Source organism: Aulonocara sp. 'chitande type north' Nkhata Bay, linkage group LG12 (assembly GCF_057382095.1).
Source record: "Aulonocara sp. 'chitande type north' Nkhata Bay isolate Kocher_YH1m ecotype deep benthic linkage group LG12, A_spYH_male_GT1.1, whole genome shotgun sequence".
In the NCBI taxonomy this organism is placed as follows: Eukaryota; Metazoa; Chordata; class Actinopteri; order Cichliformes; family Cichlidae; genus Aulonocara; species Aulonocara sp. 'chitande type north' Nkhata Bay.
The window spans coordinates 20,315,711-20,327,410 of NC_141355.1; the positions used below are offsets into that span (position 1 = coordinate 20,315,711).

The 11,700-nt window shown below is 40.6% G+C and overlaps 1 protein-coding gene across 2 annotated transcripts; it reads right to left on the reverse strand.

Annotated features, from left to right (window-relative positions):
- Nucleotides 1–1,991: 1,991 nt before the first annotated feature.
- Nucleotides 1,992–4,049, reverse strand: LOC147317306 (uncharacterized). Of its 2 annotated transcripts, XM_086314123.1 has the most exons (3): nucleotides 3,342–4,044; nucleotides 2,825–3,107; nucleotides 1,992–2,643 (listed from the first exon to the last, which is right to left on the reverse strand). In XM_086314123.1, the coding sequence occupies exons 1-3, from the start codon at nucleotides 3,572–3,574 to the stop codon at nucleotides 2,125–2,127; spliced, it is 1,035 nt and encodes a 344-aa protein (XP_086170249.1). In that variant the 5' UTR covers nucleotides 3,575–4,044; the 3' UTR covers nucleotides 1,992–2,124. The 2 variants fall into 2 exon arrangements, with proteins under 2 accessions (XP_086170249.1, XP_086170248.1); XM_086314122.1 differs by having other exon boundaries at nucleotides 2,825–4,049.
- Nucleotides 4,050–11,700: the final 7,651 nt, after the last annotated feature.

Sequence of the window (11,700 nt, forward strand, 5' to 3'; positions counted from 1 at the left end):
GCGCAAACCCATTTCCTCTTCAGCTTACTCATTATTAGACCAAGTCCTTTTCCACTGCTTCCAAGCACTTTGCTCTCCATTGTGTGCCTTTCTCTTCTTTTGTATATATTCCTCTAGTTTGTATCACTTCTGTTTGATATTTGTTTCTGATGTGTTTACTATTAACAAGACAATTGAAAAGTGAATAAGAATAGCATTTCTATTTTATGACTAAAAATTTAATGTATTCTACATGCTTTTGCATTATTGTGAAATATATTTAGATACCATTCAGAAACTGTCACTAGTTGCTTTTTACAATGTGAATTTTTGTATTAGTGTTCTCAAATATTGAACTTCTTTGGGTGGTGTGACGTTGGTGGGTGTTTTTTGTTTTGTTTTGTTTTGTTACATTCTAGTCAATACTCAGACATTTATATGTTTACATATCAGATTACAGATCCTGATTTATTTCGATGGTCAGAAAAAAATTGTGAGAACTTCAGGCTTTCATCTTCAAGAGGTTGAGCTGAAGGTGGTGAGAAACATTTTGTTCTTTGTTATTTTAAATTAGTCTAGCTGGGGCTTGTCTTTTATGGAAGGCCATGAGGGACAAAATTAATTAATTACATATGTTATTAAATAATTTAAATGTTTCATTGCTTAATTAAAATGGTAATTAATTAATTAAATAAATAGTTCAATAATTAATTAGATGCATATTTGTTTTATTTAAATCATTTAATAATGTGTTTATTTTAAATTTTGTTTAATTAATAACACTTTTCATTAATTAATTAGTAGGGGTGGGACTCAATTTAAAAAAATAAAATGCTAATTTAAGTACATTTTTAAAATGGTAGTGTCTCTTATAATAATAATAACATTTTCAACATAAATTGCAGTTTTTCTTCTTAAAAAACTAAGGCAGAAACATGAAAGGTTATTTGACCAGCTTCACATTTAAACTCTGTTATGACCTGTAACAGATGTTTTGTCTTGTAAATAAAGTGTTTATACCTGATTACACACTACAGTTGCCATTAGGATTCAACAAACAACAATGATAATTGTGTTAGACTGTATTAGATAATTGTATTAGACTGCAGTGGGCAGTCTTTATCGCTGATGGTGGATTCTGCTCAGGGCCCTGTTACACAGGGCTTCCTCATCTGAATCATCTGAATCAGAGTCTGGAGACATTGAAGAGAGGAGGAGGCTCTTTGTCTTTGCTGGCTCCTTTGTGGTGGCATCTTTACACTGTTCCTGCAGTAACGTCAAGGCTGATCCAAACCTCTTCTCCCTCTCCCCCTTGAGCCACTGATGGTTGAGTGTAGCTACATGTTGGAATAGGTTCTTTGTAAAGGCAGTCTTAAATTTCACCATGTAGTCTGGGTCATCATTGGAGACCTCCATGGTGTGATGCAGGTGGCAGTAAGCAGGTAAAACCACTGAACATGAGACATATGTCTCACCTCCAAGAAGCTCAGTCACAAACCTGTAGTAGACAGTTAAAGAAAAGAATTATTACAGTTTTTGCCCGTTGCTTGAACACATTTGGCAAAACGTCGCTCATTGTGCCAAAACTCTAAACACAAGTAAACACGACACAACACTGGGAAATATACCATACACATCTGTGCCAAAATGAAACTCCACTCCCAAAACCTAAACTCTGCTGTCAAAACCTAACATTCCTCTGTCAAAATGTAACTCTGTTGACAAAATGACACATACTTGCATCATATGCAAACACTTACAGATCAGGGGGAACACACTAGTCTTCTTTACATAAAACACTGCAGTCCTTGATTTCCATTGTGTATTCAGAAGGCACATTTACAGGAGACACATTTCCAAACAACCAAAAACGCAAATAGACCTACTCAATAGTGTACATCGCAGTACCATGAATTCAGATAAAGCAAAAAAAAAAAAAAACCACAACACAATAATACTGCAATAGAAAAAACACTATACTGTAAACACAAAAAACCATGACAATTGTGCATAAGTGGGCTCATGGATCCCGCCGTCTGTTGGGGTCTGGCCACAGGACCTCATCAACATCGCAAGCAGTGTCCTCTCCCGCTGGGCACCGGGGAAAATATCCTCTTGCATGTCGAAACCATCCATGGATTGCTGTCACCTGAATGTCGCCGCAGGCCTGTTCCATTGCCTGCAGAAGAGGCATGCGGGCATGTGGTTGGCGGTCATATACACGTCATCTCCAAGCCTAAAAAAACCCTCAATAGGGTTTAAAAATGGTGAGTAAGGGGGCAAGTATACCACTTCAAATTGATTGTGGTTGGAGAACCAGGCCTGGACCAGAGCAGCCCGATGGAAACTGACATGATCCCATATCACCACAAACCTGGGCTGATCTGCTCTGTTCTGTACAACTATATCATGGAGAGCATCTAGAAATGTGAGTATGTGTTGGCTATTGTATGGACCTAGTATTGCATGATGGTGCAGAAGCCCTCGAAGGCATATGGCGGCACATAATGTGATGTTTCCCCCGCGCTGCCCTGGGACGTGCACAATTGCCCTTTGGCCAATTACATTACGACCCCGTCGTCTTGTTTTGCTCAGGTCGAATCCAGCTTCATCAATGAAAATGTATTCATGAGGCTGTGCAGCTCCATCCATGGCCGAGATTCTCTGAAAAAAAGGGGAACATGTCACTGTACTACAGTGCTACACATACGGCACCCTCACCCCATCACACAGGTACCTGTGTAGCTCTCAGAATAGATCCATGTGGTACTGATATGGTACATATTCAGCTGCTACTGGACTTCACCAATACTCTATTGTAAATGTAAGGGACAGTTACACGTACCCGTACATATTCAGCTCGAAGTCCTTTGACCCTGTCACTGTTCCTCTCGAATGGGACTCTGTAGAGCTGCTTCATGGTGATGCTGAGTTTACCCAAGATGCGTCTGATGGTGGTGATGCTCACATGGTTTATGTTGCTGAACACTCGCCTGTCTGCAAGTATTTTCCGTCGTAGCTGGTGGAGACGGATGGCATTGTCTGCCCTCACTAGGTCCACAACGGCAAGTTCCTGCTGTTGTGTGAACAGGCGTTGCCGTCCTCCCCCAGAAGGTCTTCGGGTCATTCTGGAGGAATACAACCACATATTGTCATCGGTTTGCTTATTTTTCTTACAGTACTTTACTGTATGTACTGTGTCATCCACTGTACAACACTGTACTTCAATATAAGGAATCAGCCACTTTGGCTGCAAAAGGAGCATTAGCACCCCGTACACTTGATATGGTAATGTGATATACTGTAGAACAGTGCTATGAAACCATCTGAGTAGAGCAGAAGGTATGGAGGTGAAGACATACCTGTTTTCTAGTCGGAATGTTCGTATTACAGATGCCACTGTGAAGCGGCTTAGATGTGGGTGGACTCTCTGCCCAGCTTCCCTCATAGTCAGGCCATGGTTGATGACATGGTCCACCAAAGTTGCTCTTATTTCATCAGAAATATGGGTCCGTTCATGGCCTCTTCGGCCTTCTCCTCCTCTTCCTCCTCCTCCTCTACCTCTTCCTCTTCCTCTTGCTCTCCCTCCATCCATGCTTGCAAAGTTCTTGAAATGGCTACGCTGAGGGCTTTTTGTAGTTGGCTAATTGGTGTTCGGTTTTGCAAGTACGTGCCTTCAGGTGTGTATTTGAGTGGTTGCAATTATCCGATGTGTTTTGTATTTTGGATACATGTGTTTTCCGAATGGCACCCTGAGATTTCATTTTGTGAGCGAAGTGTCTTATGTATGAAATAGAGTGTAGCATGCAGGACCATGTGTGTTGCATAAAGGGGTAGGTGTGTTGCATAAAGGAGTAGGAGTGTTGCATAATTGGTACTGGGGTGCAAAGCAGCGCTTTTGTTTAAGGTATGGGTACATGTGTTTGAGGTATGGTAACAAAAGCTTCACGTTGTGTTACTTTAGTCTGAGCATGGGTTTATAGTGTTCAAGCAACGGGCAAAAACTGTAATCTACACAATAACTGTCAACTATAGAGCTTTTAGAAGAAACAGTAACAATAAGTTAAAAATTGTTTTATTTACCTGAATGGCTTAAGGATAGTTGCCAGCTTTTGCCGGCTCTGATGGAGTAGAAACCAACAAAAAGTGGATAAATTACATTAAAGATTTGCTAATTTCACTAGACATTGAGCTGTATGAGAGCAAATGGATACAACTAGTTTCATGCAGTGTTGGGTAAGTTACTTTAAATTAGTAACTTAGTTACATTACTAGTTACTTCTATCAAAAGTAACTCAGTTACTTCAAGTTACTTGTTACTTTCAAAGTAACTAGTTACTAGGGAAAGTAACTTTGGTTTTTACTCAGAATTCTCCTGTTAATGTGTTGCTTCCGTAACTGGATACCCAGCAAGATTACCAGTCTTCTAGCTTGTTTACTTGCCACAAGTGCACTGTGCCACCTACCAATAGAAAGGAAAATATAATGTGCATATTTCCACGAGAGAAATCCCACGCCTGGACCGTCGTTGACCGCCGCCATGATTCTAGCCTACGTCATAGCGTCACGTGCGCTTTTTACATCCAACACAAAAACTGCAGCCGTGGTGCTTTGATTGTACTCAGAAATTCTGCCTTCTGAATTGGAAGATGTAGGCAACACCAGACTGCAGATGAGCTGCATACAGGTCTGAACTGGGACAAAAAAATTGGCCTGGGCATTTTGACTAGAGCCCGGCCCACCATTATAGGAAAAATCATAAAGCCTTTGAATGAAAACAAACGCTGTTGTGACAGTGATGTACACTGTCTTGATGGTATATATGCATCAATCTATCAATCGTTTGTTGAAAGATTCAGATAATTATTTTTTAAAAGCTAGACATTTTAAATGCAAATAAGAAAGTATTTCTTTGTGCCCCCCTCTCATTGTTAATGCCCTACCTGGCCCCCTGGCAAAACTTTGCTAGACCCGCCCCTGCAACGTTACCAGCTGTCAGCTACATAGAAAAGGATCCTGGTGTTATTTGTCTCTCAGAAACAGTTCATAACTTCCCTTCAACTCATTCATGTCACCTAAAGGTAAACCTGTTTCTCCATCACCTGTTCAGCTATGATGATTCAGTAAGGACATCTCCTGGTTTCATCTTCTTGTTTCCCTCTCACCACGTATCCAAACCGATATCATGACCAGCAGCTTTGCAGCTGTGGCTCCAGCAAACATCAGCTGATACTAGAAATTAATATTAAATAAATTCTAACAACAGCTGATCAAGCTTAAACGTGCTGCTGTTGTTTAACGCGACATCCGCTGGTTTCTACTTTCTGGCGCAAAGTGGGCGATAAACAAACAAGAGAGACAATCAGCTGATCATTGATCAGTTTCATGACTGAAGTAGAAACAGGAGAGGGAGGGGCTAAAAAGGGTGTAATTTGTGTGTGTGAGCACCCGTGTGTACACCTGTGAGCATGAGTGCGCTTGTATTTAAAAGGTTCCTTCATGTAATGATCTGCTAGAGGGTGTGGGGGGGCCACTGCCCCGTCCTCCAGGGCTTGAAGCAGGTATGGAGGAGATCAAAACTCCAGACATCCAGAGGCCCCTCAGAACACAAGAGACCAATGAAGCCCAACAGAGGGGCAGCCGCGCCACTATCCCAGAAAGAGCTGAGGAGAGTCCCAGATGAGGGCTCACTCAGCAGCTGCAGAGCAGAAGCCAGGGGAGCTTCCTGACATTCCTTTTCACCTTACAGTTTTTTACAGTCGCTAACAAGCGTTTGTCCAAACAGTTGTCACATTTGCAAAACTCTAAACACAATTAGCACAGCATCGGTCTGTTGTGGCCATACCAGTCACACATTTCATGTCGTGTTCACCCAATATGCAGTCAGTGAACACATTTCCACAATGCTTACATTTTCTTAACAGACAAGCTATACCTCCCAGCAAAATCATGAACTGTTTTTGTAGTATCTACGAATGTTAACACACAACATCCCACAATAGCAAAAACAATATCCCAAACCTTAGATACAGTATAAAAACCTCTGCTTCTGCAATGATATGTCGGTGGATCCGACATACCAGGCGGTTTTATCCCAGGTGCATCGACTTGGATAACATCAGATGTGATGTTGATGAAAACATGTGGCCTAACCCTGAAGATCGCAGAGATTAGATGCAAATCTTTTGCCTTTTTATAGCCCCCCTCCCCCTCCCCCCCTTTTTATCTTGGCTTTTTGCTGTTGTTTTTTTGTTCAGAATGCTCTTGTGTGTTTCATGGATATTTTGTTCACTGTAAGCAATACTGTAAAACTTTCTCTGTCCTATCATACCGTGTTTCTACTGTACCTCCTGTGGTAAACAGTAAAGAAACAAAAACTTGTTTGCTTTTTACTGGAATGCTTTTGAATGTGAACATTACTGTACATGTGGACATACAGTTACCAACCAAGACATTTCTGGTGTCAATATGGTGGATTGCATGTTTCGCATGCAAATACCTGTGAAACTGAAACATAAATGTCTATGCAGTTTTTGTAATGTCAATGATAGCCAGTATTTTGAAACCTGGTGTACTTTGATTGACTGCATGTACCTTGTGAAGTGAAAACAAGTGTTATTCTTTGACAGACTAATTTCATTTTGAGTCAGATTTATAGTGTTTTTGTACAGTTAGTGTGTGCAGAGAAAGATGTGTTCTAATTTTGAAATGAGGAGTTAGTATATATTTAACAAAGTGTATTTTTGGGAAGGATATTATCCATTTGGCCAATTGTGTTTTGTAGGTGTGGGTCTGTGTTAAGAGTTTAGAAAAGGTATCTGAAGTATGGGTAGGCGCTTGTTAGCGACTGTAAAAAACTGTAATATGAAACGCGTAATATTTTCTCTAAATGCGGGACGATTCCGTTTTTTAGAGGACGGTTGGCAACTAACTAACTAACCTTATGAATAAAATAAAATTCAGCATCAGTAACATCATAGCATCCACCCAGCTGTATAGAAACTCCGTCATGCTAGCTAGTACCCAGTATGAAAAAGCCAGCATAACGAAAATAAACTCCACCTAAACTTGGTTTATATCTGACCCAGATAGACTGCAGGTCATAACTTCTTACCTGAAGTTCAGTTCACCTGACACTCGGAGCGGATGGGTCAGAGAAAAAGAAGTTAATTCGGCTTTGGTGTTGTGCACATGCGCCGCGTGTGTGCAGAAACATTGGGTAGGATGTTTTTTGAGGTAGGATGGATTCCCAGAACACCCGGCCCCGCCTCGGGTCTCTCGTCTTGCCTCCCTTTTCTCTCATCCACCTGCTGGTCTCCACCACTTGCTAATGTTACTGAATCTGTGGAAGCTCCGCGATAGCCACCGCAAGAAGTAACAAATAATGACCCTATCTAAATCCCAGTAACGATTAATGCGTTCCTGATTTTGGCATAATAACTAGTTACCGTGCTCGTTACCACAATAATAATGTAGTTACTGTAACGCGTTACTTAATAACGCGTTAGTCCCTACACTGGTCTCATGACATAGCAAAACAGAATGGCTTTGGAGATGCTATTGACAAAAAGAGAGGGAGTGTATTCAATTTTTGAGGGAACTTGTTGCGCATTCATTCCAAATAACACTGCCCCTGTATGCCCCTTGTACAATCCCATGTCTGAGAACTTTCACAGGTAATAGCTCCCCAAAAATTAAGCCAAAAATTCTCTACCGCCCCCTGGTGTCTGGCTGCAGTACAGGTCACAAACCCCACCTCCTCCATTGTTAGTCGATGGGTCTGGGGTCACACTAAAATAACCAAACCTGAAAAACAACTGAACCCACACAATGTAGGTCAGGAGGAAATAATGAGGCCATTTCTCAAAGTTTAAAATTTTACTGTTTCTGTGACACAAAATAAACTTTTACAATATTTTCAGGCAAGAATGTAGATTTGTAAACTTCAAACATCTGCTCAAGTTATCAATATATTACTATTCGCTAAGATAATCTGATATTTTCGGAGATGTCTGTTACCCCACAAGCTTGATAGTTCAAGGCTCACTATAGCTGGTGAGAACGCCTGACTCCCTGCACACTGTTTTCCAACCCGCCGCGGGCGCGTCCTTATTGTCTGATGTAAAAATGTGTTGTTCTCATTTTAACAGCTTACTCTGAATTAAATCCAACATTAAAAACATTTTAATCCAGGAGGAAGTTTTTCACTGGGAGCAGAAACAGCATGTTGGTACATGGAGATACTGAAATGATCTCTTCCAAACACCAGCTGTCTTTTGTAACTTTTGAGTGTCTGCTACTTTTTGACCAATCATGTTAGCATTCTGTTTAACCACACGCGATAAAAGTGTTTACTGCTTGGGTGCGGCAGCCTTTATCTCTCGGAGCCATGTGGAGAGGCCGAGGTCAACAGCACAACAGCATCCATAGTCTTTTAGGAGATAAAGTTTGTGTTTCAGTCATGTAGTGACTGCAGTTAACTGCGTGAAGCTTATTAGACACAATGAAACAGAACGTATGTAAAAGTAAATTTTGTCAAAGTGCTTAAAATACTTGTTTAAAAATTATCCTTTATCTTTAAAAAAAATCAGCTTATTACATAACGTGTAATTTTAGATCATGTGTAATTTCCATTGCAAATATTAATCACAGTCAAATTAAAGAGGGGGTGGTAGTAAAAACTCTGGGGCTGACGTCGTCAAGTGCCATTTCAATTGTAAAATGATGGTGCTGTGATCTCCAGAAGTCCAGACTCCTGTGTGAACTTGCAAAAGCAAGGATCACCAAGAATGCGTACTTGAGTACTGAGAATGAAAAAACAGAATAATTTATCTGCCACAACTGTTTGGGGAAGAAACCGAAAAAGGAGTTAAACCCACACAATGTAGGTAATGGGGAAAATATGTTATGCAATGTTCCAACTAGTGTGATCTGTATGAGTCAAGTATACACTTTAGGGCTGCCACGAACAATTATTTTGATAGTTGACTAGTCACCAATTATTTTTGCGATTAGTTGACTAATCAGATCATCATCCATTGGACGTAAAACTACAGCTTATTGCGCCAGCATGCATCTGCTCTTATATAACTATCATTAGCTTACAGCTTGAAGTGTTTAAGGTAGGTGCTAACTGAAAATAAAGACAAGATGATAGTTTATTAAACTTTTAATTACATTTGCAGATTGTCTCGGTGGAGTTTAATAAACTCAGCCGTCTGCTCCTTGCTATCTAAAATATAACAGGAGTAAATTCTCGAGCATCTCACACTTCTGTTTAATCAGTTCTGTTTGACATTTATTCAGCTGTGTAAAAACTATAACTTTAATCTCAGCCAAACTGATTTACTCAGGAACAAATAAAACAATGAAAAAAGACAAACAACATTTTTAAGTTATCTAAGTGACTTATATATCATGTTTAACCTGAGTAGCGAAAGACGGATTTGCCGGCAGTCCGGTGTTCTCACGGGTTCTAGTGAGCCTTGCCCCCGGTTAGCTATCGAGCTGCTGGGTAACAGACGTCTCCGAAAACGTCGGGCACTTTTGCAAATATGTGATGTCTTGATAAACTGAGCAGATATTTGAGGTTTACACAGCTACATTCACCTGAAAATATGTTAAGTTCATTTTGTGACCCAGAAATAGTAATAAGAGCAAACTAAGTATTACAGTTTTTTCTGAATGCTTAAACCCTAACTGTGATTCCTGTAGCACAATCTCTAAAACTATTCAGACTTATAGCAAAACCACTCACTGAGTTTGCAAAACTAAAAGCACAAAAACTGCTTTGCACTCAGTTTGCAATTTTGTAACACACACTTTGCAAAACTGTAGGCACAATTCACTGCACAACACTCAATTACCAAATTTCCAACACACTCCTAGCAAAAGTATACACATGTATGGCTATCATTAACACTAACTTGCCAACTGTCTGGCACACTTTCACATGTGAAAACTTTTTTAGATAATTAGTTCACTTTGCAATCAGCCTAAGCACTATAATACAGGTAAGCTGTGTGTGCGGAGTACAATGGAGGGAGCAGGAAGAGTGAGAAGTAGAGGAGGCCGAGGAAGAGGACGTGGAGGTGAAGAAGTAGGATGAAGAGGACGACAAGGACAAGGAGGAGCAAGAGGAAGACGAGGAGGGGGGGAGAGGAAGATGAGGAGGGGGGAGAGGAAGGGTAGGAAGAGTAAGAAATAGAATTACTGATGACATCAGAGCTACAATAGTGGACCATGTAATCAACCGTGGAATGACCCTGAGGGTAGCTGGCCAACGGGTCCAGCCTAACTCGAGCCGCTACACTGTAGCAAGTACCATAAGGACATCTTGAAATGAGAATCGGTCAGTACAGTCACTTCGCACAAAGATTTGTAGCACTGCCGTATGCCAATGAGAAACACACCAATACCATTGATGTAAAAATACTGAAATTGTTACTTTACAGAATTGCTAGATGACCAGATGCTGGGGGCAGAGGAAGCATGTTCACTGCAGTCCAAATAACCCATATAGTCATTATGGCGATTGCAAATAATCCTATACTTGGAAATAAACACTTGTGTTTGTTTTGATGTGTTTCAAGTACACCAGTACTTGAAGTTTGGATCCCTCTATGCTTATGGATCTATGACAGAAGTATGAGCTCAAACTGACATAGCCTACCTTGTGCACAGAGAAAGCAAAAGCCAGATGTGTTTTGTATTCATACCATCAGTGTGCAGTTGGCGCATTGTGTGCTTAGTAGATGATGGCTTGTGTGTACTGTTTGATACGGAAACACCATTTTTACGAAGGTGTGAAGAGTTAATCTAGCTGTGTTTGCTTTTGCAAGAGAACTACAATGTTTTGATGATTGGGTGACAGGTTTTCTTATTTGTGTGAAGAGTTTTGCAAAATTAGCCAATGGTTACAAAAAATGTGCTTAAGCAATCAGAAAAAACTGTAAGCAATCAGAAAAAACTGTAAAACTAAGTAGCTGCCACCATTGTTGGAGAACTGGAATTGGCTGGGCCGCGCTATGAATCCTGGGATAGGTTGGGCCACGAAGGATGCACTCGACTTATCCTTCAAATCTGGGGAAATGCAGAATGCATTTTTCGGCCGCGTTTGGGAGTCTTCAAATTTGAACAGGCTTCGCCATGTCGCTGTAATGTAATGTAACTGCTTCTTCTTCTTTGGGGTTTAATGGCAGCTGGCATCCTTGTACATGCGGTGCTGCCATCTTCTGTTTCAGTCCATTATTACGCTCTTAAATCCTACTACTTATTCCGCGTCTTTCTTACAAAGCTTCAAACGATGCGTCGACTATTAAATTAGTCGTTGCTGATTTTGATAGTCGACGTAATCATGACTAGTTGACTAATCGTGGCAGTCCTACTACACTTAGTACACTTAGTGCCTGGAAGTACTCCCAGGTTGCAAAAAAATATTAGCTGCTTATTACAGTACACACGTTCATATTTGTTCTTCTGAGAAGCCTGTAGAAGAAAAAGTGTTTATGTGTGACAGTTTTAAGGCAAAGGAGGGTGGGATTGACAAAATGTAATAAACAGGTCACTGGGAACTTCCTCCTTCGAGCACTTGCATGAAACCTTGTATTTGATGTTTTTGCGCCCTTGGAAGAATGAATACTCCAGCTGTTGACTGTTGCTCGTTTTTTTTTAAATATTTATTCTGACAGTAGGTCCAGAGGATAGACTGATAATGAAAAA

Bases quoted from the DNA above. Each gene is read 5' to 3' on its own strand.
- LOC147317306 (XM_086314122.1), bottom strand. From the start codon at position 3,574: ATGGATGGAGGGAGAGCAAGAGGAAGAGGAAGAGGTAGAGGAGGAGGA. The intron at 2,644-2,824 runs GTACGTGTAACT...CCTTTTTTTCAG, and splicing joins TTCGAGCTGAATATGTACGG to AGAATCTCGGCCATGGATGG.